Genomic DNA, 21,749 nt, shown 5'->3' on the forward strand with positions numbered 1-21,749 from the left:
TTTGGGCTTCTTTTTTACCAACTTAATTGTTTTAAATCTGTATCAAATATATGTTTTCATTAGGTATATAAAATTTAAAAACGCATTAGAATTTCCAGACAGGAATTCTTTTATTCCTCGACATATATGAATAATATATGGTATTTTAAACAGTCACGGATTAATTTACAACAGAATAGCAAACATGATGTTTAATGATATCATGTTTGGTTATCCAAAACAAACTTAAATATTTGTTTATAAACGTCCAGTTGAAGTTCAGAAAACAGACATTGTTGATAACAAATGACATTCTCGTGAAATACACTTGAAATATGTCTACTTCCTCTCTCTCTCTCTCTATATATATATATATATATAACCATAGGAAAATAGCTTCGAATGCCTTCACCACATAGTCATCTCTTACAACATATAGCAAGAAATCTAATATGTAATTGCTGATATTTTGGACTGTTAAGCATGTTCCGAAAAACCAACGATTCAAAAACTTACAAATCCATGATTGTGTAATAGCTAGTCATTTAATTTATAATGATAGCATCATCACTATTTTAACTCGGTTTACCAAAAACCCAACTTGACTTCATAGCTATTAAAAACTGAACCATTTGGGATAGTTACTTGATAAGGCTTGCTGATTGAACGCAATATTCGGTTCCTAAGCTATTCTCGTAACCCCAAGCTAGAACTACACAGCGACCTGAACACGAGAGAAAAGGCGCAAAATATGCGAGGAACATTTTACTCTAAAGGTTCGTTTTAGTACAGGAAATACAGGGTTTTTATAGTATTTTAGATGCCCTTGGGTTTCCCGAAGATTCTGGAATGCCACTAAACATAGTAGCAGTATAGCAATCAGCCAATCAGAAACTCTACATGTGAGTTTTCACTTTCTTGACGTTTCTGGCTAAACTTCAAGTGAATGCTGATTAAATGAAATGATTCTTAATGTTTACTGAGCCTTTGTTGTCTTTTGCGAGTTTTCTGGAACACCACAACATTACTAATTTATCACTATGATAGTGGACTGGATTTTCGCTCATTTTCCACATGCTTTCTTCGATCTTTAATTAATTGATTGGCAAACTGTCCACCTCAAAAAGTAATTTTCATTGATCCTCACTAACTCGACCATTAAAACTCGAGTAAATCATTCTGATTTTTCACAATTATTACGCACCGCAACGAATTCGTACTTGGGAGACTGAAACTGGTTCTTACTCTAGTAATTACGTGCGTCTATTAATATGGTTCAACAGTGATCATGTTAAGTACACAAACGAAGGTAAAACAGCTAACAGATCAAAGATGATTGAGGATAATATAATATTGCAGGATCACAACGTAACTCTGCCTTCCAAATGGTATTCATCAAATTACAACAAAAAGAGGGGAAGCTCAAGGTTATTCTAGAACACATGCCTTCAGTCCAAAAGAACCAGTCTGAGGCTTCGATACTTATCTAGATCTATTTGTAAACATGCTTGAAAATATAAACTTTCATTGATAATCTTCACCATTCCAACCACTCATATACATCATTTTCGATTATGTTGTGTTAGATAATTCCTTTGTACGGCTTCAAAATATGATGACCGTTAACTGTGTATTTTAGTAGGTTAATTCTCCTGATATCACTACAGCTTTACTCGAATATTGAGAAAACCTAAAACTAATAGTTGGGATAACTAGTAAAACCCACAAGCGTGGGAAAGGAGAGCACACCGGAAAGTGAATGAGTAAAAAGTACAAGCATTTATGTGTTCCAAGTGTTAATCGATACATGGATCAAGTTATTGACTGTTTTAGTTTACAACCATTGAGAGGCTAAAGGTTGAAGTGCAGAAATACATTAAATCAGACTTACATTATGCTTATACACAGTGGATCAATCGTCTAAGTTACTACACGTAGGTAGTAAAAATATAAGACGGTTACTGTTATGTTATATTATGTCACCATTTGATGAGTGCCAATAAATGCAAAATTAAAGAATTACACTGATCGGTATTACTTTTCTACAATTATATGTCCTCATTAGAACGAATCGTATAAAACTTTCGCGAGTGAATCCACACGAGGTTTTGATGAAATCCCTGAGAATTATCACGCATATTCAATAGACAACAACCTAAATATTCGGTGTTTTGAGTTAGTTGTACACTGTACTATTATCACTCATATTAAACATGCATCAAATAGTAGCACAAATGATTATCCATACATACATACCTCCTGATGGTTTTAGGAAAGCAGGAATAAATTCGATTTGCTCTCAGATTTAAATCTGTTAGCCACTAAAATCAATGGAAATTAAATTAAAAGTATCTGAATTGAGCGATAATACTCAACTGCTGATTGCCTCTGTTTACTTAGTTCGTGCTGTGATTAAAATCATATGAATATCAATTTTTCCCAGCCTACTTTCGGTTCTAAAAATAATGAGTTGTATAGTAGACGCATATGAATACATAAGGACAAAAATGCCGAACGCATTCATTCTCACCAAAATCATCGAATGCAGACATACATAAGTTTTTAAAGAGTAGCAGCGCACGTGCAACTGAGTTTGTTCACATTTAATTTGGTTAAGCCCATTTGTTAACTTGTTTAGCAGATAGTCATTCGTACAATAACAACATATCCATACCATTGCACATTTATTATTGATGCACGTGTATGAATATGCGTGCTTGAACATTGCTTACTGCCTACGCATATATTTATTCTGTTAGCTTTAATGTTATGTCACCAACACTTCGTATTCGCCTTCTCATTAATAAACCATTGAAGCATTATTTAGTGACGTTTATCAGGACGAACTGTATACGAAGTTTAAAGATTGTATTGAATACCGACCACCACAAATGTTATTATGAACGTGTTATAACCCACCTAAAGCTGTGTAAATTCAGAAAATCAGTGTCACAGTCAAGGCGAAACAACATTTAGGCGATCTTGCACTGCATCCACGACATCTCGACCTAGCATCCTACGATTGATGCAAAGAGATTTTTAACACACCCAATCTACTAACCACCAGCAGAACGCGTAAGTAACCACACTATTTTGTATTTCCTTAATAATTAACCGATAAAGTGAAACGTTAGACTGAAAAATTACGACTGTACGCCATTTGTTAATTTTCGGACTGAAGGGTAAGATGTGTAAACACAGTTCTTAAAAACCGAAGAAAATTTATTTCCAATATTGACCGAAGATATCAACCATAACAGTGTAAAATATGATCCAATAAACAAAACAATATGTTTAATCTATGCAAAATGTCGTAAAAATGCCATCAAATAGAGTGCAGTGAAACATGAAGAGAGGATTCGCACACAAATCACCAGTATCACTGATTTCTCTCCTAAGAATAATATTGAGATATTCCTAAAAAGTAGATATTGTGTGGTGATCCGGAGTTAAGAACAGTACGTGAGAACAATTTGTACAGTTGCAGTTGAATCACATATAAACTAGTTGGATTATTCGTTAAAAGGTGATTTACAAGAGAAATTGATGGCGAGACTATAATTTATGGACGAATCAATCAGCTTTAGGATAACATGTCTTGGATTTTGGCGCGAAATTTATTCACATATGTTTAAATAACGCATTGGCAATTTAGCTGATGTCAGATCATGATGAAAACCATAGATCTAATTCCTAACTCCCATAATCAATTTTAAATCATAATCCTTATTCTTCAAACTGCTTCATAGCACTCATTTAGCACTAGTAAGTGGACATTTTCAAGGTCATTTTAGACTCGCTAGGAGGTCGCCCATAAATTATAGTCTCACCAAATTGATTACTTATCGATTGAACTGCATTTTTGTACAATCAAGTTATAAAACATTTTTACAATTAATGGATATCGCTGATTATTTGGTTGAAGATGTGCCAAAATAATGTCATATTTTACTCATTAATCGAGGAAGAATGACAAATAAGTTTGTGCTTTTCTACTGGCTGAAACAGAATTCTAAAACGATATGATTAATTATGAATATTTAACCGCTACTTTAAGACATCTGTTATTAATGTGTAACTTACCACAGATTTTGGCAATTTGGTTGTAATGATGTCCCATCTAGTGAATTAGATCAAATCTCATCTAACTATGCATGAAATCACTCAGCATTGAAAACACGTAATACAAAACACGCAAATATATGGAGAAGGCATTTTCAGCGTTATATATTTTTGTTGAGTAAAAGAAAATAATACAATCGCAATAATTAGAGCTCTAGATTACTTCGGAAATATTCCTTTTTGATATGTTACATTTTATGCGAATTTCTCTCATTACTTTACTGGCAAATAATAATGACAGAGTATACACAGAACCAAGTAATAGAATACAGACACGTCATTTACAAAACATGACGAAATCAACAATGTAAAAGGTAATAAAGCATGTACAAAGTGGAGAGGAAAATTACACTATAACATCATTATCATCATCGTTATTTGAAAGCTGGGAACAGGAAAGGAAATAATCCAATTACGCAAACAGAAAGAAAACACAAGTTAGTTTACACTAAACTAAATATGGACAAAGAAAAAAAGACATAAAAATTGTTGAATGACAATATACAAAGGAAAGAAATCAAAATATTAGCAAAACAAAAAGTTATCTGGCTAACTGAAATAAGTTTTACGTCATTATTATCATGACCCAATAGCTCTACCAGAACAGTAGTATGTTTTAAAAAAAGTGGAAATGTTTTCAAGTTAGAAAAGTAAATTACCTTGCTAGTGGTGAAAGATTCGAACATCCACTATCTTAAGATATTTTTCAAAGCTGCAGCCTGTCTTCTTGTAGTAATGATAGGTTCAAAAGGCTGTTAAAAGGTACAGAAGATAAAGAATCAGTAATTTACGAAAGGCAACTATATTGAAATGTCTAGTAACCTACAACAATGTCGATCAAATACAAGAAATATGAAAGATGTGGCTGGTGCTACGGAATATGCAGTAACAATCGTCATCCGAGTGAACATAATATATAAAATGGTAAAAAAAAATATATTAAGGAAATATAATGCTTAATAGCCACTGATGATTGAAAATGGTTAAAATAAATCATATATATATACGACATAGTACAATCAACTGAGACTCAAACATTTTCGGTTGAAATTGAAATGCTGATGTTCAGTTACTTATTCTTCTCATTGCCGTCAATGTTTCAACTTAGTATGACAAGACCAATCACGCTACACTTAAGTGCGCATGCTACAATTGAGTAATTTGCTATTAAATAATCATGGTATGGGGATTTTCTTAGTGTTTATTAGGCGCAATCAGTCTATTTCTGTTATATCTAGAAGGTTGTTCTTGATATACCGCGTATAACGTGATCACTAGAACGCTAGAATTCTTCCAAGTCGCAATGCGAAAACAGAAAACTAATGAAAGGAATATTATTCCCACACAGTGTCAATTATAGTACAAAATTGTCAGGTATTTATAGTTTTTAGTAAGAACGAGCCTCCTACAGCTTCCTCGAGTTCATCCGTGGTCCGTCGTCACACCTCCTTCCTTTAAAGTCTGTCGTGTAAGACTTGTATTTCTTGGAGTAGTTTCGAAGAATGTCGTTTATGGGTTCTTTTCCTGCAGCTGTTTTCTTTATGGCCCTTCCGATGACATTTGCTATAACAATGTTCTTTATATGGGCAGAACCTCTTATAATGCCAACCTCCATATGACCAACATGGAGATGAGGGCTGATTGTTTGTGTGCGATAATCTTCTTGAGCAGAAATCTTTCTTTCCGCTTACAGCATGAACGTATGGCAACTGGCCATTATTTTCGACCATGGAAGTGTCATGCTTTAGGTTTACCAATCTCTGGCACTCTGTGGTTACTTCTTGTAGTGTTATATTCGGACATTGTTCAATTTCACTCGAAATTCTGGTTCTAATATCAGCATCTTCGGGAGACTGGAGGCTGCACACAAACACGAGACAATTAAACTGGTCTTCTGTCATTGCTGATAGTTTGGAGCGCTCACATTCACGGTTTACTAACCCCGCATGCTTCACCCAGCCATCATCACCTGCTTTTGTCATCTTGAGACATTAATAAGGAATATTAAACAAGGATGGCTGTTCGGCAAAGATTTGCGACAAAATTTCAATCGTTGCATCAAAACAAAAATCTCTTGGATTCTTTGGAAGGATAAAGTTAATGTAACGTTCATGTTCACCCGTTCCAAATTTTCGTAAGAGTATTCTGACCTTAGCGGCAGCATCAAGTTTTTTGAGGTCGACCTTGAACAAGTCTTCGTATTTCTTGAACCAGGTTTCAAAAGTAATACCAGCCGAATCATCGAAATTAAATTCATGGACAGAATTAATGTTGTCATCATGAGATTTGAAGGGATCATCTGTAACCTTTTTTGATCCAGGTTCATTTTCTGGGTTAGCATCTCTATCATGAGAATCTGGAAATGTCCGAAACGTTTTTCTTGATGTTCCAGCAAGGCTTCAAATTGTTCAAAGGTAAATGACATCTTGGTACGATAACCCCGTCGCCAGTTGTTATATCTAGAAGGTTGTTCTTGATGTACCGCGTATAACGTGTGCACTAGAATGCCAGAACCATTCCAAGTCGCAATGAGAAGACAGAAGACTAACGAAAGAAATATTATTTCCAGACAGTGTCTAATTCACTAGTAAGGATTATGAAATATTCAAGAATAAATGAAAATTGTAATAATTACACAAGACATTTACATGATAAAGGTTAAGTCTTTGCATAAACCCATGTAAAATGCCTGTTCATGAGTATGCCAAAAAATTACATTTGAATAGGTCACGTCTACAACAAATTTAAGTTTCGCAATGTTGAAGCATCACGTAAAACAAACATTTCGGCAATGGATGTACACTACGCCTTTCATGGAATACAGTTTTGGAGCATACATTACTGTTAAAAATTGAGCTGTCATGCTACTGATGTGCCGTGGATTGTGTTTCTAGTATAACCATACAGACGAAGAAAACCTCTAATATTTACTACTTTCTGGCAATTTGAAACTTCAAAACCAGAGGATTAAGGTGAATAAGACAAACAGAATGTCTCAAAGCTTTAGAAAGCTATAACGAAGAAATCGACATGGTAATATTCAACCATAGTTTTACTATTCGTTTGTAAGCTGGTACTTCACAATGAATGAATCAAGTGATAATACATTTTGAATTAATGTTAACAGGACAATGCAATAACAAAAACGTACCAGTTTTTCTTCACTCGTATTTTGATTTTTCCGAAATGAAGAATCTTTAATCTTCGTTGAAGATGTTCTTGAATTGCTTTCAGCTGATATATCTACAGGTTGAGAAGTTTCAGGAATTTGATTTTCGTCAGTTACGAAACCAGATTCGGCAACATTCTTATTCTCGGAATTGATAAGATCTGAATTAACCTGTTCACTACTTTCCCTTTGATTTATAATCGTAGAAGACGATGCACAGTTCAAGGAAACAGAACTGTCTAAATGTTCAGTTGTATTTAAATCTAAATCACTCTGATTTGTTTTTTCAGCAATCAAAGAATCACAGTCATGGATAGGTAGCTCAACCTCTCTACGAAAAGTACCAGGTGATGATTTTATATTATACAAATTGTAATTAACATTAGGTGATAAACTGATAGGTTGATTCATAGTACTGTTTGAAGTGGCAGATGTTTTTACTAATGGAGATGCTGTTAAACTACTGGAATCAAAAGATCTATTTGTCGGACTTTCTTGAGATAAAGGTTTGGAAAGTCTACAACATAAATTAAAAAAAGTGAGTCATAAAAGCTAAGAGCAGTAAATGTAATATTACTTATGCATTACACAATTTAAAAAAATTTCGTTGGAAATCAAAAGCAATAAAAATGACGGTCAAATATTGATGTAGAAACGCTCCAATTTTCTTTAAATGTGGTATATTTTTTTAAAAATCAGCAACGTAATTATTTTTAATTTCAGGTTATTTCCAGAAAAGCCTCAATCAATGCACATAATATGTTACCAACACAGTACCTTGTTCAAATAGTGAGTGAGTAATGTTAGTATTCCTTTTATTTTACTAACAACTAATGTAAATTACTCGGATACAACAGTTCATCGAAAAAATTGACAAATGAACAATTAATATATCATCAAAATTTACAGCTTAATTTTACTAACATTTGGAAACAAAACTCACACTCTGAGCTGTGATTCAATATATTTGCTATAATCCAAGTTGGGCACCACTTTATTTCGAAGCAATTTTCGTCGCCACTTTAGAACGGGACAACGAGATCTTGCACAAGCACAATCCAAAGGATAACGACACGCCCGGTAGTCCAAGTCAAAAGGTATGGTTAACTCAGTCCCAGGCATTACTTCAACAGACGTACGAATTACAATTTTAAGTTTATTTTGAACAACGTAATGCTCGAGCTGCAGAATATCAGCAAAAAAAATAGTACAGAACATCCAATTACGTAAATATATAGAAAGATGAGATATAAACACACAAGAAAAGAAACTATGCCAAACTATACAAAAACGCTTAAGAAATTCTGAAACGTAACATCATCTAGCAAAAACACCACATCCATCTACTATAGTGAGTAGCTAAATATTACTTACACCTGTCACCTCTAGTGGAGGACAGGCCGCCAACCAAGATCTTCCAACGAAACTAATATCGGCAATCCCGTCTAGTTGTTTCTAAATGCTATCCATTCTTTTGATTTCTTCCCCAAAATCCACAGTGCAATATATCATTTTGTCTACCTCTTTTTGATTTACCTTCTGAATCCCAAGTTGAAGCATGGATTGAAGTGTATTTTAATTATCTCCGACTCAGTGTGCTTCTTGGTTTCCTTCTTTCCCTTTTCTCTTCAGGATTCTGAGTTAGGGTTAGCCTTATCATTCAATTTGGTGATTTTCGTAATATATGGCCTAGTCACTTTCAACGTCTTTTACAAATTTCCTCTTCAGCTGTAAGTTGGTTTGTTCTCTCCCACGATTGGCTGTTATCGATTGTATTTGGCCAACAGATATTGAGAATCTTGCGTAGACAATTGTTTACTTTGATGATTCTTGTAGTAGTTCTCTTATCTCCAGCTCCACACAGTAGAACTGTCTTACGTTCGTATTGAAGATTGTGACTTTATTGTTGGTTGACAGTTGTTTTAAGTTCTATATTATCTTCAATTGTGGAAATGCTGTCCAATCCTGGCCTATATATCTACATCAGATCCTGCTTGTTTATCGACGATGCTGTCCAGTTACATGAAAGATTTCACATCTTCCAGAACTTCTCCAACAAATGTGAATGGGTTGGTGCTCTCTGTGTTGTATTTAAGGATCTTGATTTTTTCTTGAGGATGTTGAGGCCTATTGATGCAATAGTTGATGCTATACTCAGTCAGTCAGTCAGAAAGAACGTAGAACTTCGTACGTACGTACATTAGTTCGAGTCCCCACATCACATTAGCACACAGATACAATTGTCGATTCAAATCCCGTAGTGGTAGATGTAGTAAAAGTTTAAGCAGTAATCGGAAACATTAGGGTTTTAAGATGTTATTCAAGGAGTATAATACAGTGTTATAAATTTGGAAAGAGAAAAAAAGGCCATGAAGAATCCAGATTATAATTTCGGATACCACAGAGTGGATACACCTGCACCATTGGAAACAATTTTGAGCCATGTCATTCAAGGTCTTCAACCATCGAGTGCTATCATCTCGCGGTCCCCAACCAGGTAGTCTACACCTACCAACATGACTCAGACCACTTGTCAGTGACTTCATGGATTTGTGACATGTTTTGATCGAGCAGTCGAGGCAGTCGGTGGTTGGGCATACGTAACACGTCCCAGCCATCTCAACTGATGAAGTTTCACTACGTCATCAATTGATTTGCCATCCTAACCTAGTGCTCGTTTCCTAACAACTGTATAACTTACTCAGTGGTCCCAGGATATACGAGCAATGTTTCGGAGACATCTATGACCGAATACTAGTAATCCACGAATATCCTCTACTCTTACCGGCCATGTTTCACTGCCATAAAGTAGGACGGAACGAACTGCTGCGCAGTAAACCCGTCCTTTGGTTGGTAGAGGGATATCTCGCCTACGCCATAAATGTCAAAAGCTAGTTGAGCCTTCTGTATTTGTCACACACCAGACCTGAAGCAACATTTTGCATTTCGAGGGGGGGAATCACATGCCGAACATGCTAGCACTGTTGCTTAGAGTGGTCAGAAGACTCTGCATTTTGTCAGCGTCTTCACCAAATAGAACTGTATCATCGGCATATTCCAAGTCAACAAGTGAATCTCCTGGTAGAAGTTCAACCCTTGGAAATTTAGATGAGGAAAGTGTTATCTCTAAAAGTACGTCTGAACGTGTGTCTGTGTTCTAGGACCTGACATAGTGTGAATATGTGGTCTATACAACCACGTCCAGGTCCAAAACCAGCCTGGTTTACTCTAGTCTGCTCTTCATGAGCTTTAGTTAGGCGTCGAAGTATTATTGAAGCTAATATTTTAGAAACTATATTAGTCAAACTGATTCCTTTGTGATTGTCACAAGAGGATTTTGTCCTTTCTTATAGACTGGCATAATCAGTGATTGAGACCAGTCAGATGGGATTACGTCCAGTTCCCAAACTCTACCTAAGACCTCGGTTAATCTCATTGCTAATACTGGACCACCATCCTTAAAAATCTCAGGAGTAAACCTGTCAGGGCCTGCTGCTCTCCCTCGCTTCAGATTTCCTATGGCTTTTTCAACTTCGTAAAGAGTCGGAGGACTTATATTAACTTGCCATTCAGGTTGACTAGAGATCGTGGGAAACCGAAGTGTGGCCGAACGCAAGTTGAACTGATCCGTAAAGTGTTCTGCTCATCGATCCGGTCTCCTGGATTGAGAAAGTATATGCCTATTTTTCTCTGAGATTGTTTCACTAACAGTTGGGTTCCTAATACCGGTTTCCTTAACAAGTCTGAACAGTCGTCTGCTGTTACCTATTGCCGCTGCCTTTTCCATCTCTCTTGATTTCGCTACCCAACACTGTTCACGATCATTGCGTGGGCTTCTTGTCAGCTTGTGCTTAAGCTGACTCCGCTCTTCGTTATGTTCAGATCCAGATGGAATGAGTTTTCGAGCATCTATCAGTGCGACAGAGGCTGCTGAGATCCAGTGTTGCTCCATAACCTTATGGTTTACCTTGCTAGCAGATATCACTGCTGTTTCCACAGCTTTTCGGATATCATTCCAAGCTGCCATTGGGTGAGCATCACTTACATGGCTGCCTAACTGTTTTCCTAGTTGTTCCTGAAATATACTCTTAGCTTGACTATCAATAAGTAGAACCCTAAGAAGTTTCCTTGCAGCGTCTTCACTACGTCCAGTAAGACGCAAACAAATACGCGTTCGCACTAGAGCATGATATGAATCTAAGCATGTGCTCCAGAATGAGCGACAGTCTTCTATCGAGCCCCTCCATCGGTGGCTGATAGCGATGTGATCTATTTGGGTCCAACGTTGGTATGAATTAGGTCTCCATGTTAAAAGATGTTTTCCTTATGCTTAAAGTTAGTATTTACAAGAAACAGGCGGTTGTCTGAGCATAGCTGCAACAGACGGTCGCCATAATCTGTTCTTCGAGCCACGACACCATAAGATCCACCTAGTTGTCTTTTCCTTTCGTTTAGTTTACCTACTTGAGCATTAAAGTCACCAGCCACTATTACTACATCAGAGCGCCTAGCTTTTTCAGAGGTCGGAAAGCTTTCTGTAAAACTCATCTTTTGCATCATCTGAGCTGCAGTCAGTGGGAGAATAAGCAGAGACGACGAAGAGGCAACGACGAGTGTCCCTATCTTCCCGAGTCATTATTGTTCCGTTTAGTCGGACAGCGCACAAACGACTGTCTACTGGGACCTAGTCTAAGAGAGCTAGTTCTGCTCTAGGACTCAATGCTATACCTACGCCGGCGAGGCCACGTGAAGCAGCATCAGGGTTTCTAGATACACGAAGTGTGAATCGAGTTGGTTCGTCACTTTGACATGGTGGTGTCAAATGAATGACGCTACTCGGATCCTGTATGCGCGTTTCGGAGATGCAGCACACATCGATGGCGCGAGATTCTAAAGTTCTAGCTAAGGAAGCTTGTTGTCCTATTTGGCACAGTGTTCGGACGTTAAAAGCTCCTACGTGTAGTTTAAAGCGTGGTTTCAGTAGACCAGGAGTAACGTTCCGCGTACTTAAATCGTTTGCCTTAGCGGTGTGAGGTGATAAAGAGAGGCGAGAAGGGTTAGTCGTGGAGATGAGAAAGGTATTAGTTGTAGGAAGGATTTGAGTGTGACCAACTTGATCTCGTGTGCTATTACGGGTATGAGGGTTGATGTCACTTCCCGGTTGCCCACACCGTGGAAGGGTATTTCTTGAGGAACCTAAAAAGGAAGTTGGATTAATGTTGGCCTGCGTGACTGCAGAGCCCAAGGGACAACTGCTTGAGGCCGGTCGCGCACGGCCTATTCGTGAGAGGTTTTTAATCTGTTAACTCCGTTCCTCTAAGGGCTTTACCGCCGGAGACGGAAATCCGTGAGGTAAGGTGAGGTGTGACATTTTTAGGATCAACCTTTTGTAACCCCTTCTTTCCTTGTGAGAAGGCAGCATCTCTGCAGATGCTGGTTGTCTGAGGGAAACACCTTACTGCTGTCACACTTTCCTACAGTCAGTAGTACGACTTCGCCCGCAGATCCTGAGTTGCTGCTTTCAGGCTCACCGTTCTTCAATCGACCTGCCTGGTATGGTAGAGCTTACAGGAACATATGTTCCTGCCAAAATAGCTCGACTGAGTGATCACGATAGGCAAGCCTGACCACCGCGTCAAGGTAGAAGCTACGGTCACGAGCTGCTATATTATTTGTCTTTATCTGCATTTTTTGCTGTGTATGGGATGGAAAAGCGGGGTCATCTGCGAAGTTCAAATCGTCTCGTTGCATCCAATCTGTACAATGTACTCCGTGCTTCCATTCAAATGTGGAAGTCTTTATAATCCATTCGACCATCTGAAGAATGCGAAAGAGAGAGGGCAAGCAGTCTTGTCTGACACCAGAGTTCACTAGGACTGCATCTGTAGGCTGTCCTCCATACATGAATTTGCAGTGTAGTATATCGTATGATATTGACGGTCTCGCCAGCTACGCCATAGTGTTGAATACGATTGCGTAACGTCTTTCTCCTATCCATACCATTAAACGCCTTCTCATAGTTAATATATAATAACGGTTTTCAATAAATTGATTGTTCAAAAATGACCTGTGGTGTGATTTGGTGTGTGTAACACCGATCCTTACGGCATCCAACCTGTTGATCTCGATGTTGGGTGGCTATTGAATCTTTTACCGGTTCAGAAGCACTCTGTTGATTACGTCTCCTGGTATCGATGGCAGTGTAATGCCTCTGCAGTTCTCACACTTGCTCAGATATCATTTCTTGACGAAATATCCTACATTCTAGTCTGTCGGCAGTTATTCCTCCTTCCTGAATAGAACGTTGAGCGTGTTCGCAGTCAGTGTTATGTCCAACTCCAGTGCTTCAGCTGGTATGTTGTCTGTTCTTTCTACATGGCACTCTCGATTTGTCTGCTGATTTCCTCGATCGTTGGAGGAGTAACATTTATAGGAAGGTCTGTGTGTGTTGCTTAGAAATTTGGTGGGTTCAGTAGGGTTGTCTATTCAAGAGTTACTCAAATTGTTTTGCCCATCTGTCCCGCAATTCTTAATTTGCCCTCTTTGCCTCTGATTTTCAATATTTCCTTGCTAGTTATCTCATATTTCCTTCTCAGCAACCTTTTCCGCTGTCATTGCTAGGTCTTCCACGTATTTCTATTTGTCGGCTCTAATGCTACTTTTCACTCTTGTTTGTTTCTGTGTATTCGATCTAGGCCTTGACTCTCTCTTCTCTTTTCCGACTGTTAATAATTGTTGTTTTCCACCTTTCTTGAGTCCTGTCTAGGGTATCGATAGAAATTCATTCTTTATGACAGTTCTTCTTGACATGTTGAAGTTAGTGCTTCTTTGGTTTCGTTCGAGTTATCCTCCAAAGTAGTTCCCTTCCCTTCGAGTAGATCTTAACATGCTTAGGACCTTTTATACAGAGCTATCTTGCGTTCGCTAAGTTTGACAGTATCTCTAGGGAAGGCTGTATGAAACCTTTGTAGTGTTGTTTCTTCATTTTTTTCAGTGCTTCTTTAGCTTCAGTTTGGTCGTGGCAACTACTAAGAGGTGATCCGAAGCTGTGTCAGTATCTCACTTTGTCCTCACGTCTTCCATTGTCTTTCTGAATTACTTAGTGATACAGATATGATCGATCGAATTTTCTGTGGTGTGATTCATATACCTTTGTGTATGTGTTTTTGAAGGAATATGAGTTTGCAAATCTCTCACCATTCTCTTTTATTTCTTCCAGTTCATGTCGTCCCATGATATCTTCGCACCCGGTGTTATCCATTCCGACCTTGACGTTTAGGTCACCCATCAGGATGATCAGGTCTTTTCATTGACACTTCCCAACGATCGACTGCAGCCCTTCATAAAACTGATATTTATCGTCCTCATTGCTGTCATTGGTGGGTGCATAGCACTAGACAGCATTCATCGTGATACCGAAATTCTTGATTTTGAAGAATGCTAAATATTATCAATAGTCTAAACACAATGCTCTTGACTCCAGGTTAACAAACGGAATCACACTGATTGCTGATCTATAAGGATTGAATAAGTGCCGTTTGATTAGTCTTTCTAAATAATAAACGACCTGTTTCGAAATTCGCAAATTAGGTGATACACAGATTTTTGTAAACAATAAATATGGTTAAAAAACCTTGATTCAAACCTACTCTACAATTTGGAATACATGAACGTCGAACAAATCGTGCACTATTTCCATATTGACTAGAGTCAATGACAACCGTCCGATCGCCAAACCCACGATAAAACATAACGTAACGATTATAGCTGTTAAAAGAGATAAAGAAATTTATGTGTTATTACAGTTTTTAAATCTTCCCTTTACCATACAACAGTGGATGAACGACAATCAATCAACTAGATTAACTTTTTAACTAAACGAATTAAATATTATATATATATATATATATATATATATATATATATATATATATATATGACTGAAAACTAAAAAAATGCGAAGAGAAGCAAAACATATATAATATGAGAAAATATGTATGGCACTAATAATAAGAATTAAAAATTAGAAAAGAATTTCTATGATATACTTACTCGGAAACAGGATCTACATAGTGTTCATATTCTTCCATCAGTAAGAAATGACCTCGAACTTCAGTCACAACTTCATTCGGTGCTAATCTGATTGATGCTTCTAAGCCCTGTTGACAGAATAACAATCAGTTAATGTCCAATGCTTAAGTGTAGAATATATAAATGCTAATTGGTACAAGTAAAATAACGGGAGCAAAAGTAAACAATCTGAAGCGTTTGGGGTAATTTCATTTCTCCACAACGAATACATGGGGTTTGAGCAAAATATGCCAAAGTGGTTGCATTATGAAATCAAATGCTTAAAGAAACATACGCGTGACCTAATATATTAAGTGTTTGGAAGCAACTGATATCTGTGCAAACGCTTATTGAAAGAAATTAATAACATTGATTTTTATGCGAATGCTATTATTTATTTACTAAGGAAAAGGAAGACAGAAGTTTATGAGAGGAACACTACCAGTTATTTTGAGCTCACGATTTATATAAAATATTTTAATCAATACAGTCGAATAGGATTTAGTATCACACTGAAGGTGTTGTGATCTTTAACACTATTAACAAAAATAGTGAACCGAACTAAATTGGACCAATATAGAAAACCTGGAAGTAATGAAGGGCTTATATAATGATCCTAGTTAAATAAAAGGAATTCACACAAGCTTTTGTTATATTTTACTGAAATGACATCTGACGAATTAAACAGGATACCAAGCCGTTTAGTCTTATTCCACGAATAATCAAAACATTGGAATACTAAACGCTTGAGACTAATTAACTGACTGTTTTTTGACTGTCATTAAAACTACTATGGTCATTTTTTTCTCCTACCGATAAGTTTTGAGAGTATGACCATAAATACTACGAAAATAGTGATTGGTTCAAGGGTTTTCGGAATATGTGCTCAAAATGGGCTTACGTTAATACTACTTTTCGCTCAAATATCTAAAGATATAGTATATAGTATATATATAAACAATAAGAAACGATTACATCACTTTTGGAATTATTAGTTGATTAGTCAGCAGACTTGAGAAATGGAAAGTTGTGAAGAAAATTGCTCATTATTCGTCTTTCTAGGCTACTCAGATACTCAAAACATAAATATCTTACGCCCATAGATTTTTCGCCTCTAATGTGTGCCTTGCTGGAGTGATAACCTTTAGTTTATTTTTATATAGTAGCTGTCAATCCTGCAGGTTCTCTTTGTTCATACAATGGATTTCACAAACTTGTCCAACTGTAGCAGGTTAACATTTATTGATGCATTATAACTATATCCTCGTAATCTTAGAGAATTCTCATTTTTCGATTATTTGTCGCTTACTTGAAGACACATAGGTAAAAAAAAGTAGATAACATTTCTAGTGTGTTTTAAGTTTCATCAGTTGTTGACCATTTATATAATCATTTACCTTTTCCCATTTGGCTTTTAAAACGATGTGACAACTTATATATAATCCAAAAGAAAAAAGTAATCATAAGACGACGAAACTAGAGGCCTGTTAAACATAGATTGGAAACACATCACTACTACTATTATTTGTGTAGCAGAAGTACCACAAAATACACAGGTCAACAGATCCATCATCAATCAGTTAAATATTTTAAATTTAATAAAGGCAATGACGTAAATACGACTAAAACTGAATTATATTCATTATTATTATTATTATTATTATTATTATTATTATTATTATTATTATTATCGGCTTTATTCAATATTATATTTTTGGTACAATATAGAATTCTCAGCGCAAAGCATTTCAACAAGTTTCCGTTTCTTTCTTCTTGGTCGGTCCTGGCGATAAATATTGAGTGATCGCCAGTTAGATGTTAGCAGTTCACTAAATGAGCATCTGAATAATGTACATTCTTTTCGTTGTATATTGCCAGCAACCACATTGTCTCTTATTGAGTTTTTTGTAACTTTGACAACGAAAGGTTGTACACTTTTCAGAAACGCAGCAGAATAGGTTATGCGATCAATAAACATAATGATATATTAAAACAAACAAAAGTAGATAACTTGTTGAAATATCTAAATGGCAGGAACAGATGGCCCAGATGCTCGAGCAGGCCGCCCTTTATGAATTGAGAGAACATATTACTCATCAACATTGCAGATTAATCAGTTAGAACAAACTAGAAAGTGTTTACAAAGTGAACACAAACCATCTTGCTTATGTTTCAGTATGAATTTGTTGAGAAATATAATCATATTGTGTAGTAAATTACCTTATCATTATGATCAAAAAGGACAACTCGACAAAGCGAACTCCGAGTTAAGCATGCCGGGGGGATTTTATGATTTCGCTCGACGCTAGCAGATCTACAAGTTGAAAATCAGAACTGATACAGTTTAAACTGGTCAATAATTTTTTATTCTTAATACCAAAAGAAACGACAAACATTTTACAAATAAAAGATATAACATTTAAGGTGGGAAAGTTTATTGAAGATAAGGTTTCAAGTACACTACGATCAAATACAGATTCGTGTAATATGACCCTGGAATCACACTTTAGCATGAAGGTTAGTGATATTCTGTTGGTTGAATTTAAGTAGGACTATGGTATAGTCAAACCATACTTAACCTAACCTTCAGTTTTAATTTAATAGGTATTCAAAAATTCAGAAACGATATTATTACTAAAACAAAAAATAGAATTACGTAGGATTTGATACGTAAGGTTTAGTTAACTTAATAAAAAAGAACCATGATGAAAATATAAATAAATGTTGACTATACAAATTTAACTCAATAAACATGGCGATACAATGTGAGTCGAATTTATATGGATATTAAAGTATGTTTTATATCCTGTTAACTAGCTCATTGACACGTTCGTGCACTGTGACAAAACTTTCATTAGTTTGAATTCAATACCATGGATGATAATAATTTATATTCTTTTATCCCCTACCGCTAATTAAAGTAAGAACACCCGTTTTGTAGATGAGTTATTTTTGATGTTCGCTAAGTGTAACCAATGAAAAAAATATCAAGTCTGCTAATTGTATTATCAATAAATAGTGATTAGAATATTTAAAATGAGTGATTGACGCAATATATTGTGAAAATGCATTGAAACGCCGTGAATTGTTCACACTGAATAACTTACTGTAGTAGTATTTGAACGTGAACGATATTAATTTGCTTTTATTAAGTTGTAATTTGAGGTTGCATATCCCCAAAATTTATAGAGAGCGTCAGATGAAAGGTTAAAAGATCCTCAGGAAACTTAGCAATAGCAATCAAACTGAATATCAGTAACTAAAAAACAAGCTAAACTATTCGATTTTGAACTAAAAATTTGGATAAACTCTGTGATATTGTTTGGTTGCCCAAACGGAAGCGAAATTCGTATCTATAATTCAGGTGCTTTAATAAATAAAACCCCCATTGAAAGTGGTACATGGGGTTTCAAGATTAAACATTTAAAAACAATTAACATTTGAAATCTGAGAACCATGATATATTATTTTTATTTATTTATTTCAACACATAAATATTGGTACGAGAGGGCATCAAATATATATGCACCACACCATATTTGTGTGTGTGGGCTGTGATACTGCCCGGGTGCCCAAACTGAAGCAGGTGGTTTTCTTAGGGGGCCACACCCCGAAGCTTTGACTCATAAGGCAGTGGAGCATCGTGAGAAGATGCATTCCCATGGTAGCCGGTGACCAACGATTGGTTCATACGCAATTTGTTCCCTCAGGATACTGTAGCCCATGTGCACCATTGGTTTGGGATCCGGTTAAAGGGCTGGACATTCGGTTTTCGTCCTCTCATTTTCGTAAAAGACACCCCCGCCACGAGAAAACAATGAGTAGGACTTCCCTGGCAGAGGCTATATACACGTGGCCATGTGAGAGCATTTCGAGAGGGAGTGCGGAGTCTTCCCACTCTCGGCCGTACCAGGGCATTTGGGGGGCGCTGTGTGCTTAGTGAGTTACTCAGTTCGGAAACTGTAATCATTGTAATCGATCAACTTAAAAGTATTCTTAATGTTATTAAAAACATCATCAACAGAGCTCCCATCATATTGATTGATCCTGGGATATCGTCACCTTTGAATTGAAGTTGAATAAAAATAGGCTTTTTATTTGCTGTAATTTCTTTGGGTTTTTTATCTTCACGTTTGCCACATTTCTCAATAAATTTCAGTGAGTATCGGTTATTCCTTAAACATTTTTTAATATTCATAACTTCCTCTTCTAGTGCACCGTATGTATATATTCTTTCTGTTCTGTGAAACAGTGTTTTGACCAGTGCCTTTTTATAACTGATTGGACAAAAGCTATTGAAATTGAGATAACCACCATTCCATATGTCTTTCTTATAAACTGCACTGACAAGAACTTATCCTGCAGCGAAATTGATTGTCCTGTCCAAAACAACATGTTCTTAAACACAATCAAAGGTCGACAGGTATCCGTTTCATGTTACCACCAACTGTGTATACAAATTTACATGTATCTGCCAAAGCAGTTACATTGGTAGAACAGAAAGGAGAGCCTACATCCGATTCAAAGAACATATTCCGAAAAGTTTAAGATTAAATGGATTGAACGCATTCAACAGTGCCATCGCAAGACATCTCCTTGATACAGGACATGAAGTTGATATACTGAAGTCCTTCAAGGGGATTAACAAACAATCAAACTCCAACCTTTTGAAATTTGCTGAAGCAATAGCAATCAAACGTTTTGTTATGAACGGGGAATTAAGAAGCCCAGACAATTACGAAAGCTATTTTCTTGGGACGTTATTGCATTTCATTCAAAACCTGTAAAACACTTATATTTATTTTTGTCCCTATCTTATTCTACATAACACGAGCTTTCGTTCTATGTATCATTCACTAGCATACCCTTTTTTGTTCCAAAAATATTGTAATTTAAACATTATATTTTGCACTATAATTTCTACCCTAATTCCCTGTTTCGGGCATAACTGTATTTTTCCAAATTATCCTACGTCGTGGTCAAGATATGCACTTATTTATTCATGTACATTTTTGTAGTAATCCGAATTCAGAGAATCCAGAGTTTAGTGTTCCAACTGTCTTGTCTTCTTTCACTCGCGTGCTTGCCAACCAATCAGGATTTAGAATAGTTCTCTCTACCCCAATCGAACTCACGCGTATTAGACTCAAGGTTAAGCCACTCAGCCTAACGCGTCAAGGTCATAATTTAGACTACACAGACCAAGGTCAAGTCATAACAAGTATCACGGGGTAAAAGCGATCCAAGGTCATAACACGTTTAAAACCAGATCTATGCATACAAAAAGAGACAGTAATAAATCTTTCTTTACCCTGGTAACAATAACCCCTTTTATTCATTTATTTCTCTATTTATTTATTGCGTCATTAATCCAACTCTATTAAATTACATCATACATAAATGATTGATTTCAATTCATATTTTCTTTATTACCATTAATCTATTTTCATGAGTTCTAATCACTATTTCAATGTTCTGGAACTTTCCCTCTCTAACTTTATTTATTTATTTGAATCAAACATTTTATGAGCTCATTAACTCTATCTGAATCTTCGCTACATCATGAAACACATGTATTGATCCTTAATCACACTCTTGTATAAATATGTCAATATCTGTAATAATTTGAATTTCAAATAATTTAGGTTGTAAGCAGCTGATGAGAACCTAACGAAATAAAATGAATTCATACCATTCTGCACCAATATCTGTTCTTCCTCTCTGTAAGTACATATTTATTTACCCAAACTTCAGACAAACTGCTTGTGTGCGAACTAGTGAAATTACTCGGCTCCCTAAGTAGAGGTTTATGTAGCACCATTCAGAATTGCAGCAAATAAGTTGGAAGCTGACAGTTTTAACAACTAAGGGAATGTTCTACTGGCTAAGAACCACCACTAAGCCTCATCAGATATTCTTAGTAATTATCTACAAAGCAAGATATACTAGTACCAAGAGAATGGGAATAGATAACATATGCACATAGTAGCATTAGCGATTGATCGATTCGAACCTAACCTCAGAATCCAAAATTTAATCGCAAATATTATTCTGTCCTCAGCCCTCTCTAATTCTAGTCGGTCAGTCATCTACAACGTAAGACCACATAAAGTTATGCATCAGTCCATATTGCCATACCTTATTAGTACAACAAAATGAACACCAAATTCAGAGAATCAGTTACTTCAATAGTAGAAAAATATCTAAAAAACATTCCATATAAACATAAAATACAGGGGAAAAGAATTAGTTCGTATAAAGAAAGGTATAAAGTAATTTGAGGGAAGACAAAGAGTGCATGCACCTACACCATTGTGATTGACTCTGAGCCATGTCACCCAAAGTCTCCCACAACTAGCTACGACAGTCGCGTGCACCACAACCAAGTAGTTTACATCTACCGACATGG

At 36.3% G+C, this 21,749-nt stretch overlaps 1 protein-coding gene across 1 annotated transcript in view; it reads right to left on the reverse strand.

Moving 5' to 3' along the window:
- Positions 1 to 440: 440 nt before the first annotated feature.
- The window catches only part of GID8_2 (Glucose-induced degradation complex subunit), a 38,480-nt gene continuing 17,171 nt past the window's right edge, over positions 441 to 21,749 (reverse strand). The window contains exons 9-15 of the mRNA XM_012944641.3: positions 17,561 to 17,654; positions 15,323 to 15,429; positions 14,920 to 15,037; positions 8,214 to 8,452; positions 7,253 to 7,787; positions 4,063 to 4,853; positions 441 to 3,396 (exon numbers count right to left, since the gene is read on the reverse strand). Of these exons, the coding sequence (XP_012800095.1) occupies positions 4,791 to 4,853; positions 7,253 to 7,787; positions 8,214 to 8,452; positions 14,920 to 15,037; positions 15,323 to 15,429; positions 17,561 to 17,654 (1,156 nt within the window). The 3' untranslated portion in view covers positions 441 to 3,396; positions 4,063 to 4,790. The remainder of the gene's footprint in view (positions 3,397 to 4,062; positions 4,854 to 7,252; positions 7,788 to 8,213; positions 8,453 to 14,919; positions 15,038 to 15,322; positions 15,430 to 17,560; positions 17,655 to 21,749) is intronic.

The sequence above is a fragment of the Schistosoma haematobium genome, chromosome 3, assembly GCF_000699445.3.
Source record: "Schistosoma haematobium chromosome 3, whole genome shotgun sequence".
Lineage (NCBI taxonomy): Eukaryota > Metazoa > Platyhelminthes > Trematoda > Strigeidida > Schistosomatidae > Schistosoma > Schistosoma haematobium.